At 55.4% G+C, this 18755-nt stretch overlaps 4 protein-coding genes across 4 annotated transcripts; 2 read left to right on the top strand and 2 right to left on the bottom strand.

The window, feature by feature from the left end:
* Positions 1 to 95: 95 nt before the first annotated feature.
* Positions 96 to 2631, top strand: C8Q71DRAFT_743710 (amino acid/polyamine transporter I). The gene is made up of 12 exons (XM_047922901.1): positions 96 to 354; positions 406 to 427; positions 478 to 546; positions 602 to 647; positions 702 to 737; positions 790 to 931; positions 992 to 1347; positions 1395 to 1414; positions 1475 to 1684; positions 1742 to 1892; positions 1949 to 2329; positions 2382 to 2631. The coding sequence occupies exons 1-12, from the start codon at positions 245 to 247 to the stop codon at positions 2474 to 2476; spliced, it is 1638 nt and encodes a 545-aa protein (XP_047782618.1). The 5' UTR covers positions 96 to 244; the 3' UTR covers positions 2477 to 2631.
* Positions 2632 to 5282: 2651 nt separating this feature from the next.
* Positions 5283 to 10859, top strand: C8Q71DRAFT_701394 (pleiotropic drug resistance ABC transporter; the record flags this gene model as incomplete). Its single annotated transcript, XM_047920185.1, has 23 exons — positions 5283 to 5497; positions 5560 to 5774; positions 5826 to 6255; positions 6313 to 6330; positions 6388 to 6629; positions 6682 to 7000; positions 7056 to 7151; positions 7205 to 7426; positions 7483 to 7678; positions 7737 to 7952; positions 8004 to 8396; positions 8452 to 8555; positions 8611 to 8727; positions 8781 to 8895; positions 8947 to 9059; positions 9109 to 9139; positions 9192 to 9325; positions 9376 to 9727; positions 9792 to 10079; positions 10137 to 10213; positions 10267 to 10364; positions 10420 to 10673; positions 10740 to 10859. The coding sequence occupies 23 exons, from the start codon at positions 5283 to 5285 to the stop codon at positions 10857 to 10859; spliced, it is 4365 nt and encodes a 1454-aa protein (XP_047782617.1).
* Positions 10860 to 11025: 166 nt separating this feature from the next.
* C8Q71DRAFT_441036 (short-chain dehydrogenase/reductase SDR) lies at positions 11026 to 12701 on the bottom strand. Its single transcript, XM_047918569.1, has 10 exons — positions 12682 to 12701; positions 12379 to 12627; positions 12296 to 12314; positions 12144 to 12243; positions 11672 to 12076; positions 11611 to 11619; positions 11528 to 11543; positions 11370 to 11473; positions 11259 to 11313; positions 11026 to 11201 (listed from the first exon to the last, which is right to left on the bottom strand). The coding sequence occupies exons 2-10, from the start codon at positions 12425 to 12427 to the stop codon at positions 11176 to 11178; spliced, it is 783 nt and encodes a 260-aa protein (XP_047782616.1). The 5' UTR covers positions 12428 to 12627; positions 12682 to 12701; the 3' UTR covers positions 11026 to 11175.
* C8Q71DRAFT_441029 (uncharacterized protein) lies at positions 12675 to 18183 on the bottom strand. Its single transcript, XM_047918568.1, has 11 exons — positions 17446 to 18183; positions 16204 to 17392; positions 15743 to 16130; positions 15072 to 15694; positions 13908 to 15011; positions 13579 to 13856; positions 13413 to 13521; positions 13302 to 13363; positions 13109 to 13249; positions 12965 to 13056; positions 12675 to 12901 (listed from the first exon to the last, which is right to left on the bottom strand). The coding sequence occupies exons 1-10, from the start codon at positions 18110 to 18112 to the stop codon at positions 12986 to 12988; spliced, it is 4632 nt and encodes a 1543-aa protein (XP_047782615.1). The 5' UTR covers positions 18113 to 18183; the 3' UTR covers positions 12675 to 12901; positions 12965 to 12985.
* Between the last annotated feature and the right edge of the window lie 572 nt (positions 18184 to 18755).

The raw sequence follows: 18755 nt of genomic DNA, 5'->3' as shown, positions 1-18755 counted from the left end.
GAACGGAACAATTGGATCCTGATCGTCGCGGACTTGGTCGAACGAGCAGGCCGGCCGCGGCACGGAAGCGAATGAGGGGAACATTGAGCGCTTACACGATCGCGCTCCTCCTCCCAGGCGGCTATCTCGATTCCTACGGTAATTTGGTCGTCCGCGCTGCCTTATCTCTCGCCCAGTTCCACGGGCGCGATGGCCTTTCCCAACTCCAGGACTCGTCGGGGCGCCGCGCATCTTGGCTACGACGATGACGGACAGGATGAGCTCGAAAGACGTGCGGATCGCTACGGACACGGTCATGGACGGTGACATGGACGAGGCTGAGCTTGCAAGGATGGGCTACAAGCAGGAGTTGAAGTGAGTGCAAGCCAGTGTAGTCGTGGATTCCTGACTCATTTTCTGGCGCAGACGAGATCTTGGACTGCTCCAGGCGAGCTTCCTGCTGGCTTCGACTGTTTGCGTTTGACTGACGATTCACAGAACTTCGGCGTGTCCTTCTCGATCATCAGCGTCATCACCGGTGTTAGCTCTCTGTTCGCATATGGCCTTGTAAGCGCTTTCGCTTCTACAGACAGCTCAAAATCCGCTCATTGTAATAATAAAGAATACTGGAGGGCCGGCTGTGATGGTGTGGGGATGGATTGTCGTCGGTACGGTGCCGTTATATCACTTGAGGTCGCATTCACCTTACAAGAAACCTATAGCTTGCTTCACGATGTCCGTGGGCCTTGCCATGGCAGGTGTGTTGAGACGTTACTGTTAATACTTCTGGACTAACGCGTACTGCCCTAGAGATTTGCAGCGCACACCCGACCAGTGGTGGGCCTTATTTCTGGGCAGCCATGCTCTGCAAACCAGAGGATTCCGCTTTCGCATCTTGGATAACGGGCTGGTTCAACCTTCTCGGTCAAGTGGCGGTGACCACCGGCATCAGGTATGCTCCACTCTTTCCATGCTCGCACCCAGTCAGTCTCGTTTGACACGGCGCACATAGCTTCGCATGTGCGACCTTCATCTCTACGCTCGCGACATTCGACACAACGTTCGTCCCCACGGCAAAGACGACTATCGGCATATATGCAGCCGTACTCGTCGCCCAGGGTCTTATCAACACCTTCGGCGTTCACCTGCTCAGGTATCTCAATAACGTTTCCGTATGGTGGCATGCTATTGGGACCGTGGCCCTCATCATTGCCGTCCTCGCGGCAGCTCCGTCACACCAGTCTGCCCACTTCGTGTTCCAAACGTTCATCGACGGCACCGGCGTCGGCGGCGTCGGTTGGAGTCAGCGGGCGAGCCCAGCCTATGTCGTGATTGTCGGCATCCTAATGGCGCAGTACACGCTGACAGGTATGTCATTCTTTCATGTTGTTGAACGCCTGTACTAACGTCGCCAGGGTTCGACGCCAGTGCTCATGTGAGTCATTCGAAGCGCGTAGGTCGCTCAGCGCGCTGATGTACATATGTTTTTGCACAGATGACAGAAGAGACGCACAACGCCGCCATGTCTGGGCCTATCGGGATTGTCATGGCCATTGGTGTATCTGCGGTGCTCGGATGGTTCCTCATCCTCGGCCTGCTCTTCTCTATACAGGACCTCACAAACACTGTTGGGAGTGCGACGGGAGAGCCTGTCGCTCAAATCTTCCTTGACACGGTCGGAGAGAAGGGCGCCATCGTGCTTATGGTGAGTAAGCGGCTGTCATGATGCTCCGAAGACTGACTTAATGATGGTGCTGGACAGGTCATCGTCATCGGCTCGATGTTCTGGTGCGGGACGTTCTCGATCACGTCCAACAGCCGCATGATGTATGCCTTTGCGCGTGACGGCGGGATCCCAGGACACAGATTCTTCCAGCAAGTCGACGCCAAGCGGAAGTCGCCCATCCGGACAGGTACGCCCCGCTCCCTTCGCTCATGACTCTAGGCATTCCCTGATTTTCGTCCGAAGTCTGGCTCGCATGCACGCTCAGCTTCATCCTGGGCCTGCCTAGTCTCGGCAGCTCCGTCGCGTTCTCCGCGGCGACGAGTATCGCGACTATCGGCCTGTACATCTCCTACGGCATCCCGATCGCGCTGCGCGTCGTCTATGCGTCGCGCTTCGTCCGCGGGCCGTTCCACCTCGGCGCGTTCTCGTTCCCCATCGCGACCGCCGCGGTGCTCTGGATCTGCTTCATCACGATCGCGTTCATCCTCCCCGAGGAGAACCCCGTCAACTCGCAGACGCTCAACTACGCGGTCGTTGCAGTCGGCATCGTCGTCACGTATAGTCTTGGGTTCTGGGTCATCAGCGCGAGGAAGTGGTTCACTGGCCCCGTAAAGCAGATTGCTGGTGAGTACAAGTGAGGGGGTGCCGGTGCATCTGGGCTGATATTGTTTTGCAGCGGAAGCAGCCGGGGTCGATGTTATGGACCCCGGTGTAGCAGCTTCCGTGGTCGACTCGCCTGAGAAAGGTAGTGACGGAAGGAGTTCCATGTAACATGTATCTTGTGTAATATTCCCTTTGTTTGTTGTCGCGATTATACCTCTTCAGTAGACCTTACGGCATTGTGCTGCTTATTACTGAGAGCCCGATGTTTTCTGGCCGTCGCGGTCTTTGTCCCGTGATGAGTTTCTGCGAAGCCGTCTCACTCACACTCAAGTGTAGAACTCCTTTGGTCAATACACTATCCTAGGTAAGTTAGGTTGACGGGCGACCCGGATGGACACCGCTGTGGTGTCATAAGCTTCGTACAGACGCGATCAACCTGACTGCAGCTGTTCCGTCAGTCAAAGTCAACACTATGACAGTCTGGCCCGGCAGTATGGTGCATTTGTAACTTATGTCTGTGGGTCGAGTCATTCGTCAAGTGGATGGCAGCAGTTACATATCCGCGGTGACGCGTTCTCAACATGACACCACGTGATCGTGACGACGCGCGCTTCTGAACCTACGCGCGACCTCAGCATGTTTGACCTCCACCACGAACTCAACCTACGGGTGCCTGTATACACGTTTCTTGTTACATCAGCTTGATTGAGCTTCTTGCCTTGATTGCTAACAAAATTACGGCTGCTTGGAAGTGGACATATGGGAACGCATGCCACACCGCGCTACCGTCAAGGTCTTCAAAGTCCAGGTCCATGCTTGCCGTGTCTCCGAGCGATCTGGATTGTACATTGTATGCTCACTGAGCAACCGCACCTAGCCGCACCTATGGCGAAGATGTCAATTCGGCTCGTCTGCTCAATTTACCAGCAGAACCTTTTCGCTGTATACAACGAGACCTGGGTGCGTGGTCCCGTTTTTGTACTCGTCTATTTGACCTGTGCTTTTCTGGGGAAGGGATGCCGCGATGAGGACACGTCGCTGCGGATTTAACTGTTTGTCAGGAGCGACCTCCAATCGACCTTGCTGGGCAGCCGCGGCCTCCAGATTCCGCCCCGACGTCGCGCCTACTGCTGGTGATGAGTCGTCCCCTGGGACACACCTACGGTCTGGTCCGCGGCTTGATGTGTCTAGTCCGCTCTGTGAAGCCCGGCAACGTGCATCGTATGTCACTCTTGCGATGGCACATACGTGTAGGCTGCGCTTCCTCTGTCCACCCTGTCCACCCGGCAACGCACAAATTGTTCGCTGCGTTACTACGATGACGTTGTTCAAGAAGCTCTCGAGGGAACCCGCTCAGCGACTCCTTGCTCTCACGTCGTACTCCTAGCCCTACCCCGCTCGCTGTTCCAACATATAATGGTCCCATATTGCGTGCTGGTCTTCTGGAGTCTTCGGCGATATGTGGTGCAACCCTGCGACTTATTGACCTTCAGCTCGACATGTGCAACATCCAATGACCCTGCTGTGGCGAGAACTGCGGATTGCGATCTCAGCTACGTTGCTCATTCTCAGGCTTCTTCTTGAACTCCGGGCGGCATACCACCTCCATACGCAACGCCACCTGTATCTGGCCTATGGAAACCTGGTCTTCAACGTTTGAACGATGCGACCGCATACGAGATGGACCACAACGCAGCATACTCATGCAAGATCTCAGGGACTGGACCTCTCTTGGAATCGCATCCTAATCCTGGCCATACCTGTTTCAAGCATCCTTGCGGACAAGACTGGACCCTCCGAAAATACGCGTGTGTGTCTTTCCCGCACTGTCTCCATCAAAGTGGCTACAACTACAAAGCTATATTCTCGACTCTCATGCGCTCATCTTCGGCCTGCTGGTACTCTGCGCGTCTAGCTGGTTCACTTGCGGCGCAGTGGGGTCAGGGCGCCGTCGATGTAGCATTCCGAGCTGTCCGTGACCATTACTGCTGTGGCTTGCTGGGGGCGCGCGATGGCGAATGCACGTATTCTTAGCATCCGATGGACCGGGCATCGCAAGACATAGCCTGCGGCCTCTCCCACACAATTCAAATCGGTCTCTCGAGGAAGATCTTGGATCCTGCGATCGTCCAGTGCGGAGCGAACGTATCTCCCTTATTGGTCGACTATCTTAGAAGACACTCCTGGAAGCAATCGCGACTCCTCAAGGAAGAGTGTGAAGTCGATGCCATATCTAATCCTTCCACACTCGCTTCAAAGCCATATGTCCATCAGTGTCTAACGGCTCTAGGATCAGAGCTACGAAGCATGGACTCGAAGTGGTAGATCAAGCCGCACATTCTCCTCGAGGATACAGGGCACCCTATTCTGAATGTGCTCAGCGAATGCGTCAAGGGCCTGTGTCGTTCCTGGCAAGTTCTCGCCGTCTGGACCGCGCAGTCGCGGTGCGCAACATACCTCACCGGACGGCTATGTCTCTACTGCACAGGCGCAGTCGGGCGTAAATAATCATAATGGGACAACCTGAGAAGTCACGTGTGTATACGGAGGAGCTAAGATTAGCACCGCTTCTGCCACGCTTCCCGAGGACGGTCGAGAAGGAAGCGCGGGACTTTCATCTCGCCTGAAATAACGCTCAATATGGCTGCAGATGGCTGCGACCCCGCGCCGCGTTTTCTCCCAGGTTCCAGCGGCCGCACCGGCGTGGAAGACCGTCCAACTCAAAGACCACGCTCGTTACTCGTATACGCCCGGAGACCCCCTGCATTCCCTCGCCCCCCTGCCATCAATTGCCATCAGCGGTCTAGCGTCAAGCGCGCTGCCACCAGTGCTGATGTCGCGACACCCGCACCGCCTCCCCCTTCTGGGCAGCAGCAGTGCGCCCGTGTCCGATGACCCCAACACCCCAGCGCCCGCTGATGCTTGCTTTGCTGCCTCCACCACCCACCGGTACACTCCCTCTCGTTCCCTTTTAATGGCTTTGTTTTCCATTTTTCGTCGGCAACAGGACGTCGATGGCGACGCAACGGAGTTGCTGCCAACGCCAGACAAGATACCCGCTGATTACTCTGCAGGCAGACACGAGAGGCAGCCCAGCGGGTCGACATCTTACTCGACACCAGAGTCCACACTCGCCCCAGGAGATGAGGGCTTTGACTTTGAGTCCAGTCTACGGGACGTAGTAGAGAAGTGAGCACCACCGCTGACACTCTGCGAACCCTACTCCAACTGTTGTTTCCTCCGCTCTGCAGGATGGACCGCTCGGACGTCAAGCGCAGGGAGCTTGGTGTCCTGTTCGAGAACTTGCGGGTAGTTGGCCTTGGCGAGTCGGCCGCGATTCAGCCGACCTTCGGTTCGACCCTCAATCCCCTCAACTGGATACGAGGTATCCAGCGCATGCGCCATCCTGCAACGCGAGATATTCTCAGCGGTTTCGAAGGTGTCGTGCGGCCTGGCGAGACGCTTCGTGAGTTGACCATACTTCTCCCGCGGTCTGCGTTTTCTGAGGCCCGTTCAGTTGTCCTGGGAAGACCAGGAGCAGGTTGCACAACGCTGCTGCGCACTCTCGCCAACCAACGAGGTGACTACCATGCCGTGGAAGGGAACGTGTTCTACGACTCGATGTCGCACCGAGACATTGAGAAGTATTGCCGTGGCGACGTTCAATATTGCCCGGAGGACGACCTGCATTTCCCGACATTGACGGTGGAGCAGACGCTCCAGTTTGCTTCCGTCGCCCGCACGCCCTACGGGCAGCTCGACGCTAAGACACGAAACCGGCACGTTGATGTTATGACTGATGTCCTCAAGTCCGTGTTCGGGCTCCGGCATGTCAAGGATACCCTTGTCGGGGACGCCTCTATCCGAGGAGTCTCCGGTGGTGAGAAGAAGCGGGTCTCGATCAGCGAGACCCTTGCGACGCGCAGCCTCCTGACGTGCTGGGATAAGTGCGTCAATCTTCATTTTCGCTGGCTTATTCTTAGATGCTCATTTCCGCTCTGCAGCTCAACACGAGGCCTTGAGTGAGCAATTATATTCTCCCTTCCATTGCACAGAACAACCGTTGACGATAAACATAGCTCATCGACTGCGCTCGAGTTCGTCCGAGCTCTCCGGACAATCACGGATGTCACGCGAATATCGACCATCGTCTCGATCTACCAGGCCGGAGAGCAGCTGTACGAGCACTTCGACAAGGTCTGCGTGATCTACGAGGGGCGCGTGGCATACTTCGGCCCGGCGAACAGGGCACGGCAGTACTTCATCGACATGGGGTATGAGCCCGCCAATCGCCAGACAACGGCCGACTTCCTTGTTGCCGGTCAGTCATCTCATGTTGCCCATTTCGCCCTGATGTTGACACTGTATTACAGTGACTGATCCCAATGGTCGGACTCCTCACCCCGGTCGGACTCTGCTGGTCCCGCGGACAGCTGTCGAGTTCGCCGATTACTTCAAGAACTCGGAGATCTCGCACATGAACCGGGCAGACATGGAGCAGTACCGCAAGCTCTATGTGGCCAAGCCTGAGCTGCGGCGGGCATACCTTGAGAGTGTCCGCTCCGAGCGGTCACCTCACACAACCAAGGACAGCCCCTACATGCTCTCGATCCCGGGCCAAGTCCGTACGCTCATGATCCGGAGGGTGCAGATCATGCGGGGAGCGATGACCGCTCTGCTCATCGAGCTCGCGTACGTTCCGATCTGTCTCAGATTGACGTGCGCGGTCTCACACATGCACCCACAGCTCGTTCATCGTCCTGGCCTTGATCGTTGGTACGATCTATCTTCGGATGAAGCCCAACACGTCGACCTTCTTCTCGCGGGCCAGTGTCATCTTCTTGTATGGCTGGATTTTCCTTCAAGATTCATGGTTGCTGATGATTCGATTCACAGTGCGTATGTCTGGTCAGGTCTCTCGACCATGGCAGAAATCCCAACACTGTTTGCGCAACGTCCCATCATCTTACGGCAATCAAGGGCATCCATGTATCACCCGTTTGTTGACGCCCTCGCACTGACTCTTGTCGACATTCCTATTACGCTTATGACCATGATCATCTTCTCAATAATCTTGTACCTCCTCGCGGGGCTGCAGGATTCGGCCGGACAATTTTTGTGCGTAGCCCAAGTATCCTTCTGACTGGTGTGCATACTGACGGCACCTGTACCAGTATTTTCATGCTTTTCGTTTGTATCATGACTATCACGTTGAAGGCGTTCTTCCGGAGCATCACAGCCGCATTCACGGATCCCGCATCTGCGACCGCCGCGGCGGGCGTCCTGATGCTTTTCCTGGTCTTGTACACCGGCTACCCCATCCCCGTACCCTCGATGATCCATGCTCTGTCATGGATCACGTACATCAACGTAAGTGGCGGCGCCGCTGCTGTTTCGTACTCGAGTCCTGATGCGCTATCGTTGACAGCCTCTCAAATACGGGTTCGAGGCACTCATGGTTAACGAGTTCTCGACCTTGACCGCCAAGTGCGAGACCTTGATACCCACTGGCCCGGGCTACGAGAACATTACCCTGGCTAATCAAGGATGCGCCGTCGAAGGCTCCCAGCCCGGAGAGGCTACTGTCAATGGCCTGGCATACCTGAAGGACACGTACGGTTTCGCCGCCGGCGACTTGTGGCGAGTAAGTCTATCCTTACATGTACCCTGATGCGGACTTGACTGTGTGGGACAGAACTTCGGCATTCTATGCGCGTTCGGGATTTTTTTCGTCGGACTCCTCGTCGTCCTGACCGAGTTCAATAACGGCTCCTCTGGCGAGTCCGCCTCCGTCCTGTTCAAGGAAGGCTCGAAGGTGGAGGACCTGACTGCTAAAGGCGGCGATTTGGAGAAGGGTGCGGTCGGGCCTGCTCACACGTCGGTCCGGATGTCCTTCGCGAATGGCGGCGAGAAGACTCCCACATACGTGAAGAAGACTCCGATCAAGGGAAATGTGTTCTCTTGGCAGCGGTTGTGCTACACTGTCCCGGTATCTGGAGGCAACTACAGGAGGCTTTTGGACGACGTCTCAGGTTACGTTGCCCCGGGTAAGCTCACTGCCCTCATGGGTGAGTCGGGCGCCGGCAAGGTTGGTCATTCTCGCGCTACGGACATGAGGCGTTTCAACTGATGAGTGCTGACAGACAACGCTACTCAATGTTCTCGCGGACCGTGCTGGTGAAGGCTACGTGACTGGGCAACGCTACATCAACGGGTTGCCTTTGCCCCGCGACTTCCAGGCTCAGACGTATGTATCGGGGTAGTTGGTGGGTGTGTGATAGCTGGCTTACACTCCGTTCCAGAGGGTACTGTCAGCAGACCGATACGCATGTCAAGTCTGCGACCGTGCGCGAAGCTCTTCTATTTTCAGCCAAGCTGCGCCAACCGGCATCTGTACCATTGGCAGAAAAGGAAGCATAGTACGTGAGAGCTCGGCGTTGTAGGTCCGATGACTGATCTGTTCGTTCGTCAGCGTCGAGGAGTGCATCAGGATGTGTGGTCTCGAAGCCTATGCTGACGCTATTGTGGGCACCCTTGGATGCGAGCAGCTCAAGCGCACCACCGTTGGTGTTGAGCTCGTCGCTAAGGTAGTATCCAGAATTTCACGTCTACACCTGAACTAATATATTCTGCCTCAGCCGTCGCTGATCTTCTTGGACGAACCCACGTCAGGCCTTGACTCGCAAAGTGCATGGGCCATCGTCAGCTTCTTGCGCAAGCTCGCCGACAGTGGCCAATCAATCGTGTGCACGTGAGTGTCTTGGCCTTCTCATCTTGTCTGGTGTTCACGCTTGCCACAGTATCCACCAGCCGTCTGCGGAGCTTTTTGAGGTATAGGTTTCGTGATATATTCCTGTGTCCTGCGCTGAAGTTATTCTGCAAGGTCTTCGACAAGCTCTTGCTGCTCCGCAAGGGCGGGCAGACCGTGTACTTCGGTGATCTTGGCCATGGGGCGAGCACTGTTCTCAAGTACTTCGAGAGCAATGGTGCGCGGACTTGTGACGCCCTCGAGAACCCGTATGTGATGGCAACAGTAACCGTTGAAACATTCCTAACATCGGCTTCAGCGCGGAATACATCCTCGACGTGGTCGGCGCGGGCGCTACTGCGTCGTCGAAGACGGACTGGCACACAATATGGAAGACGTCGCCAAAGTCGCAGGACTTGCTTCAGGATCTCGACATGATCCGCATGTCTAATGTTGACCGCCCTGCGAGCGGCGAGGCTGAGCCTCCCAAGTATGCTAGTTCTTGGACGTACCAGCTCGCGACGCTGCTGCAGAGGGACGCCCGTACATTGTGGAGAGATCCGACATACCTGATCGCGAAGATGGCCGTCAATGTTTTCTGCGCTCTGGTCATTGGCTTCACGTACTGGAAGTCGGCCAGCACGATTCAGGGCACGCAAAACAAGCTCTTCGTAAGCATATCTTGATGTCACCTGGAATCGGAGTACCACGCTGATCACTACACCTATACTATAGTCAATCTATATCTCCACGTTCCTCGCTGCACCGCTCGTCGAACAGCTCCAGGTTCCCTTCCTTGAGATGCGGAGCATCTTCGAGATTCGCGAGCAGCACAGTCGCATGTACAAGTGGTCTGCTTTGATCACTTCTCAATTACTCGTCGAAGTCCCGTGGAACATCTTGGGGTCCTCTCTGTTCTTCGTCTGCTGGTACTGGACTGCTGGCTTCCCCACCGATCGCGCGGCGTATACCTACCTGCTCTTCGGAGTCATCTACCCGTTGTACTACACATCGTTCGGCCAGGTTTGTGCATCCGCGTTGTCAACGCGATCTTGACATTGACATCGGGACGGTTCTCAGGCTACAGCAGCAATGGCTCCAAACGCTGAGATCGCCGCGCTGATCTTCAACGCGCTGTTCGCTATCATGATTGTCTTGTAAGTCTCTGTGATGACTATATGCAGGCTGCCTCCTGACGCAAACTTTACAGCGACGGTGTGCTTCAGCCCTACCGTGAACTCGGCAAGTGGGTATGGATGAACAAGATCTCGCCATCGACTTACTTCGTGGATGGTTTCCTCGGCCAAGGTATATTTGGTCATTCGATTTTACCTTCATGCATATGACTGATGGGGACTCACAGCCGTTGGAAGGACCCAGATCTCCTGTTCTTCCGTGGAGTTCATCAAGGTCAACCCTCCGTCCGGGCAAACATGCGTGCAGTACCTGAACAAGTTCATCGACATGAACGGCGGTTATCTTACGAATCCGAACGCCACGAACCAATGCAACTTCTGCCAATACAGGACAACAGATCAGTTCCTGGACAGCCGGAATGTCTCCTACGACAACCGGTGGCGGAGCCTCGGCATCTTTATCGGATTCACAGTCTTCAACGTGCGTACTACGTTCATACCTCTCCTTCGGGCCTTACTCCGGGCCTTACTCACAGTTTACATGCAGGTGGTTGCCATTTATATAATAACATATATATTCCGAGTACGGACTGGTTCGCTTCTCGACTGGGTACGATCACTATCCATCACCCCTCGGCGGAAGACCCAAAAGCCCTCTCGGACGTAACTTATTTAGGAACGTAGGGACACAGCAGCACCTATGAACTGTACTAACATAATACCCGTCACATATTAGTCTACGCTCACGTCGATTTAGTATCCATGTCTGGCCATTTACATGTTTGAAGTGAGGAGTGCATGTCCGGCGTAAGGTTGAATGCTCTCGTGTGTCAGCGAAGCGTCTCGTCTTGTGGCGTATGTACTACGTGCTCATAACATCGTTTGTGGAGCATTTTACAGTGACATACCAATACGCATTGCTGACATACAGATACAACGACTGATACAGCTCATTCGGTAATACAGCAATTCCTTCACATTCTTCACCACTTCTCGTGCGCTGGGCGAACTGATATCCGAGTATCATCAGAAAGCGGTCAAGACGATAAAGCGTTCAACAACTCACGGTCGAGCTCCCAAGTCCAGGCAGAACGGTCTTGGTTCGCCAGGTACAGGTAACTCTGTCGATCGCATTCAACACAGACCCTCACGCAAGATGCTTGAACTAATGGCCTACCTTAGCGATGCTCTCTGCGTCGAGGCGAATGTCTGCGTTTTCGGCAAACTGCTTGTGGTCCTCTGGATTGGAGTGGCGGGAGAGGGATCGGTCGGTGAGGATGCCTGTCAGTCATGTCAGTGATCCAGAAGCTCTAGCGATCTTTCCGCGAGACTGACCTCCGTCAATGATAGCCTTCCGAATCGTGGCGATGTCAGTCAGCAAATTGGTGCACGAATTGAAGACTCAAACAATCACTTACATGAGCAACCTACATCAAACGCGTCAATAGGCTTGTGGGAGGAGAGCATACAGCCACTTACGTGGATGTTCTGCTTCCCGAACTCCTTGCTCAAGCTCTGGCTCAGAGCGCGCCCTGCGAACTTTCCGGCAGCGAACACACTCGTCGACACATTTCCCCTCCAACTAGCGGTGGCACCAGTGAAGAGCAGGGTCCCCCTCTTTCCGAGCTCGCTCAGCTCGTTCTCCTGGAACGCCAGGATGATCTGGCGCGAAAACGCAAAGGGGGCGACAAAGTTGGCCTCGACTGAGTCGTGGACTTCCTGCTCAGTAACGTCCAAGAAGGGCTTCCACGCCCCGAACGCCGCATTCCACAGGGCGACGCGAATCTCGGCTTTCTCGGGTGTCTGCCATTGGTACTTGCGGATGCCCTCGACGACCGAGGTGACCGCGCCGTACGAGTAGTCCTTGACGGGGAACGCGGCCGCCTGAATCAGCAGCAAAGCGCATACCAGTCAGCAACGATCGTCGGGGGAGTCAGTACTAGGTACTAACCTCCCCGCCCGTTTCCTTCAATTCTGAGGTGAACTTGTTGAGGTGGTCTGCGTTCCGAGCAATCAATGCTACTCTATATCCTTGCTTTGAGAAGACGCGACTGCAGTGATAACAATGAGGTTCAGGGACCAGATATTGACGCCAATACGCACGCTGTGGCGGCACCGGTACCTTAGGAGGCCGCGATGCTAGGTGAGACCCGAGACCAGAAGACCACTGACGGAAAAGGACGCACCTGTACCGTTACCGATACCAGCAATAACAATCACAGGTCGAACGGACATGTTGTGGGCTTGTGATGCGATTTAGTACGAGGCTCCGGTGGGTGTGGGGAAACTGAAAGTGCTGGAGGCTCGCTCAAGTGACGATGCTTATATAGGTCCTGACCAGTAAACAGAGAAGGCAAGGCCGGGAATTGCGTCGGCATATACGCACGAAGACGCAATTGCCAGCACCATCTCCGGTGACGTTACTAAGCATCTTGCTAATACCGAGGGTTCTCAATCAGCTGGTCCCCATGACCGAGGGAGCGCCCTACTAGGTGGTGAATCCTATCGCAATGGATTGTGCAAACGGCCACCAGGAATGCGATGGGGCGCGCACAAATTGGTATGGCAGAGGTATATGGGCGTCAAAGAATGAGTCCATGCGATGTCGATGCTTGAGTACTCGTACAAATGCAGGTGGTACAACGAACGCGGACAATGACGATACATGGACAGGCATTCCCGGGCATATGAGTGGATGCAGAGTAGCAACTAAATGGTAGTGGCGGGGCAGACGTGAGTATGGCGAAGAGCACGCCAGTAGAAGACACTCACGTTACATACAAGGAGGGTTAATTACAAGACCGATGGAAGGTCTAGATGACTATGGGGAACTCTGGTATCATCAAGCGGTCGAGACCACTTGTCTATGAAGCGAAGACGTGAGTAGAGAGATCAGCAGATCGGACCTAAGCGCACCTGGGCAAGCCAGAAAATACTCGTCCATGGCATTAACGAAGCGCTCTTGATATTCGTGTGGAGGAACAACGGTAACCTCCTTTCCGGCGTTGAGATTCTGCTTCGCTTTGTACTCCAGGGTCTTCGCGAAAGTGTAGCTCCCTGCATAGCCGTATGAGTCTACCGTAGCTGACCACAGGCAAGCTAAGCGCACCTATGGTATCTACCAGACCACATGCGATCCGTTTGCGCTCCTCGTCAATACCGAGAAGTAACCTGATGGTCGGTGAGTATGGCATAGGACATACAAAATGCGAGCACATACGAATAGTCCATGATATTGGTTCTTGCCAGGAAGTCGCAATCGGCCTTGACAGCCTCCTGGAAGAGGACCTTGGAATGTGGGTGGACCAAAGTCAATGTTCTACGTTGATCTACAAGGGTTGTGTTTATTTCAACCTCACGCACACGTCGTGTAGCTTGAAACTTACCCTCTATCCACTCGCCATCGAACAGCGTCTTTGACGCCGTATTCGACGCCTTGACCTTACGCCCTTGAATACCCTTAAGATCGAACGTCTTGCTGATCTTCTGGGCATAGAAAAGGTTCTCCATAACCAGCAAATCAGCCCTTGCTTGTACTGTCCCGGTTTCGAGGTTCCGGATCTCAATTGTGTAGAATCCAAGCAACTTCGCCAGAACTGATGGCTTGGTAGCCGTTGAGTCCATGTATCGGAAGTACGATGGTCCCAGATCTATCAGGACTTGGCTAGAGGGCATATGATCAATCAATCGCGCTGCCCGATCTAGTATGACTTACAGATCCGCGACATTCCAGGCGTTGACAAGCGTCTTGATAATGAACTGGTCGTCCGAGGTCTTCCAGAAATTGGACTTGCTCTTGCCGCCATCTGCAGCCCAATTCGCGCTGCGCATCAGGCTCTTCAAGAACGTGTCCTCTATACCGCATCGTCGTCTGAGCGAGTCAAACTGACGTGCGTAATACACCGTGCAGCTGAACTTGAGGCGCTTTCCGATCGTCCAGTCATACTTGATGTGGGGCCGCTCGTCGATCGCAGGAGAATCGGTTGATAGCAACCCATGATGCGGCGCCGCAGGGGCAGACCGATGAGCGTCCCCAGTGTTGAGCATATACTTCATGGCACTCGTCAGCGTGTTGGTGATTGAAGGGATGAAAGATGAAGGAGTGGATCCAGGCGTTGATGGTTCACCCTGCGTTCTAAACCTCGCCAGTGAATCAGTAGACATAGAGGCGTCTTTCGGGGGCAAGAGAGGTGGAGACAGGCTCCGTCCAGCACCGCCGCTTTCCGTAGATGTGGTAGTGGCATCGCTACTCGTCGATATGATGGAATCCGATTTACCCCTCCGGATGTTCGTTTCAACGAAGCCCGAGGCTGATGAGTCGCTGGACCCGGAGGTCCTCCAGGTTTGCACAACACTGGTATTCGCATCCAAATCATGAAGCAGCTTGCCCACATCTTCATTGATCCCGCTGACATGGCCATCGGCAGCCTGCATAGAGAGTTCGACAGCGGGCTTTGCACGTGCCGCCGCTGGGCTCTTCGTTCCCGAAGACGAGCTAGCTCGAGGCGACGATGAGCCTGGATTTTCCATACCAGGTTTGTGTCGTAGAACATCTCGGATGGAGAGCAATGCTGTCGGGTCCTTGGGGTGTTCTTTGCGACAGATCACGGCCGAATACGTTTCCGGTTCATGCCATCCAGCGTCGTCCAGGTCGGGGTCTGGCAGCGATGTGGTGCTGGCAAGGAATCGTTTCAAGGAGGAGCCAGGTGCAAAGAAGGATGATCGAGTTTCCAATGGGGTGGGTGGAGGAGCCGTGGGCAGCGCAGGGCGTGGGGTGACCGTAGACATACTTGCAAGTTCCCGCTGATAATCCGCGGAGCTGCATATGAAGGCTCCTGTCAACGGTACACATCGCAGATGTCATGACCAAGGCACTTGCCTGAGCGTAAACGCTATGATACTTCCCCAGTCGTCCTCCTTCACGATCACATTCCCGCCAGGAACAGCGTGGTAACCACTCTGCCACCACTCTGGTTCCACCATAGACGGCAAGCCCAGTCTCCTCCTCATTTGCTTCGGAATACTGGGGGAGTGTTTGGCCTCCCACGCCGATAGCCTTCGCGATGCTCCTCTGGAGGCAGCTAGGAACGACCGACGTACATTATTCAAGGAGGTTGTCGGTGTCCTGGACAGCTCCGCATATAGGTTCTGCTCCTGCCGTTGGAATGAATGACGGAGACCAGTGAGAAGTTGCATCTCATCGCCTTCCGACCGGACTGACTGTGACTTGCTCGACGTCGTGATAACTGAGTCTGAGGACGCTGCCGAAGGTTGCGCAGGAGTGATGGTCTTAGTCGACATCGTGCTGTCCGTGGAAGTGCTGCTATCTTCTCGGGCGACGGCGACAGTGGGTGTGGAGGCGGAAGACGGCAGTCGGGACAACGAAGCCTTGGGTGTCGCTTGGCCAGCCTCGTCCATCACGTCGTACGCATCGTCATCTGAGGGTAATCTCGGAAGTGCCTTCACGCGCACGGTATCGCCCTCGCCTATGAAGTTCTCTTCCTAAGATGATATGAGCAGTAGCTGAAGACGTACAAGGCTGCTACTCACCAGCTTGTCGATATGCTCGGCCAGTCCTTGCCACCAACGCATGATCTCCTTCCTCAAGATATGCCTGTCGTCATCGCTAGAGGTGACCTTGCTAGGCGAAGCCGGTGCGCTTGCCGTATCCTTGTCGGCGCCCTTCTCACTCTGGCGTCGCCGTATAATTTGCAATCGGGGCACCTTCAGCTCGAAGATATCCTCGACAGTGGTCAGGGAGAACGTCACCGTCCGCGACCTGCACGAGAACTTGCGGAGGATGTTGAGACGGGTGCTCGGGAGCGGCGCATCCTTCGATTTGGGTGGCAGAGCGGTGTGCGCACAAAGTCGCGGTGTCACGCCGCACAAGGCGGGGGAGTAGATGAGCAGCTCAAGGTACTTGCCGAAGGAGAACAGGCTACCTCGTCGGCGCGGCGGAGGTCAGCATACGACGACCAGGATAAACACGGGGATAGGGGACAGACACCCACTATGTACCATCGTGCATCTGCTGTCTCGCCGTCTCCTCTCCGCAAACCGCACAAGCCTGCCAGATAGAGATGGCATCCTCCTTGGGCTTGTCATCGGCATTTGCTGGGAGGCCTATGGTGGCAACAATCCGCACGCCGGCGTGGATCCATTGTAAGTCATGGTCGCCACGGAGAAACTGACAGCCAGGTTCAGTGCACTGCTCCTCCGCCATCGAGCAGAGACGGGCTATCGTCTCGCCCAGGGTCTCGTCCGGTCTGTCGCCACGCTCGTAGTACCGGTACGTCGTCCACTTCCTGCGATTCCCGCACGATGTAAACCGATGGGGTACTGTGATGACCGATGACGTTGGTACTGATCCTGACGGAGTAGGCGGTTGGCTTGACGAGACCAAGGGCAGAGGCACATGAGCGGAGTACAGCAGCGAGATGCCCTGTTGTCGCACAAACCCCGCCGTACCCACCATGCCGCGACCGAGCGCGTCTTTGCCTTCCCATCCGAGGAGGCTAGTCAGTGCTGCCCGTTCCTCGCCGTTGAGCCTCCGCAGTGGATCCTCCTTCTCCTTGTCGGCGAGGCTGACCAGAACACTTGGTGCCTGAAAGACGAGATCGGGGGATGTCGACAGCAGACCCTTACGTGCCTCCACATTCCGAAGAGTGTCCAAGAATGGCTGCTGCCGTGTCCTATCAGCATCGCTGCGCAGTGCCCCACTGGAGGACGTCGATATGAATGAGAAGCGGCGCGGTCGCGGGGAGGTGCCGTCGAAGGAGCCGCGGGTAGATAACGAGCGAGTTAGAGGAAGCTCAAGCGAGCCGCGACGTACGACGGACGGTCCGACTGAGGCGACACGGTGGACGAGGTTCTCCGTCTTCTTCGAGAAGAATGACCAAATGCCACCTGCTACGGCGAGCGTGCTCTCCCGCTTTGGCCGTATTCGGTCTTCCGTCGGCGTCGATGGCTCGCCTTCCGTACCTATCACGGTCGTAGGGAGTAAGGATTTGTGGGAGTGTAGCTCGACATGTGAGTTCGACAGCAAGTGTTGTTCGAGCAGCAGCGACAGATAGAGGAAGATAGAAAGTCTGAGCACCTTGACGAGCGAGGCGTGTTGCTGCGCATTTGTCACGCCCTTGAACGTGAACGTACCGCCGACGATCTGGATGCAGTCCTTGTCCGCCGCATCATACAACTCGACTGTGACAAAGCAATGAGCAAATCCCGATGGTCGTCGCAGGTCGCAATCTTACCATCCCATTCAGCTAACCCATACAGTATGTGCTCGTGGCCGTCGACGTCGTCCGGAAGTGCGTAGGTATTGGCGAGAAATATACAGCCTACACCATAGGGTATTATGTCGTACTCCAAATCCTCCGACGTCCGCTTCGGGGGAGCGCCGAAGGCTTCCACAGTGAGCAGAAGATGCTTCGTGGAGGGTCGTGGCCGAGGAGGCATGGTGTGGGTCGCGACCAATTCTTGCAGCTGCTGCAGGGCTACAGAACGAGCATGTCGAGACGAACCTGGGTCCGAAGCCGATTGATCCTGCTCCTCTCTCGCCTTAGGTGTCTTCGGAAGGGTCTTATTCCTGGCTTCCCTCTCCTCCTGCTCCCTTGCCCTGTCGCGCTCGACCTTCTCGCGCTGCAGCCGGGCCTCCTCCTCCTTTCTCCGCTGCGAGGCCTTCCGCCTCATCCGCTTGAAGCCGGCCAGCCAGCCACCTCGAGAGATGTTCAGGCCTAGCTGCAGAGCTACGCCCCGCAGTGCATTCGCCCAGTTCTCGCGGTCCGTAGCGACGTTCTCTTCCTCGAGAGCATGCAGGATGAAGCGTTGCAAGTGAGCGCGCGCATCAGTGGTCAGAGTGCTCGAGATCGCTGTGCTGCGTGTCGGAACGGCTGGGAGAGGTTTCTCTACCTGGTTCATCGCGACAGGCTCCAGTCGGCATTGAGGAGAAGGTGAGGCTGAAACTGTAGCAGCGGGTAGCGGAAGGTAAGCGCACGCGCAGCGGTCAGAGCGATGTCATGCTTCCCTAAAGCAGTCAGTCACGGGCTTGCTCTTCCCGCCAGATCTAGATCTCCTATTTGTACGTTTGTTTGCTCACTTTGACATGGGGAGTCTGGAGCGTTCAGCGGCGATGTATTGAAACAGCGCATAGCCTAAGATGTATCTACTACTCACTTTTGGGATCCAAAGCTTGTTTAGACTCGAGGTGCGCCGCTGTGAGCTTCATGATGGTGCAACGTTCCGAATGGTGGACCATGCAGGTTTGCAGTGCAGTACGTAGCGCGGCCGACGTATCGAGACTTGCTAAGTACGAGTCCGCTCAATATCCGTTCGTTGAGTATTGAGTCGTGCTCTTCGCCTGCGGACTCCTCGCTGCTCGTCCGTCGCGGGTCGATGCGTCGAGTTGCTCGGGGGAAGAAGAAAGTTCAGGAGAGGGGGGTTGTTCGATTCAATCCAGACGACACAGACCCGCGTTATATATACAGAGACGAGACGCGGTCAAAAGTGGAGCATATTCGTCAGAGCGGATGCATTTTTGAATGGAATCGATGAGGGACGGTGC

The sequence above is a fragment of the Rhodofomes roseus genome (assembly GCF_022264815.1).
Source record: "Rhodofomes roseus strain CIRM-BRFM 1785 chromosome Unknown C8Q71scaffold_4, whole genome shotgun sequence".
In the NCBI taxonomy this organism is placed as follows: Eukaryota; Fungi; Basidiomycota; class Agaricomycetes; order Polyporales; family Fomitopsidaceae; genus Rhodofomes; species Rhodofomes roseus.
This window is presented reverse-complemented; position numbering and strand designations above follow the sequence as displayed.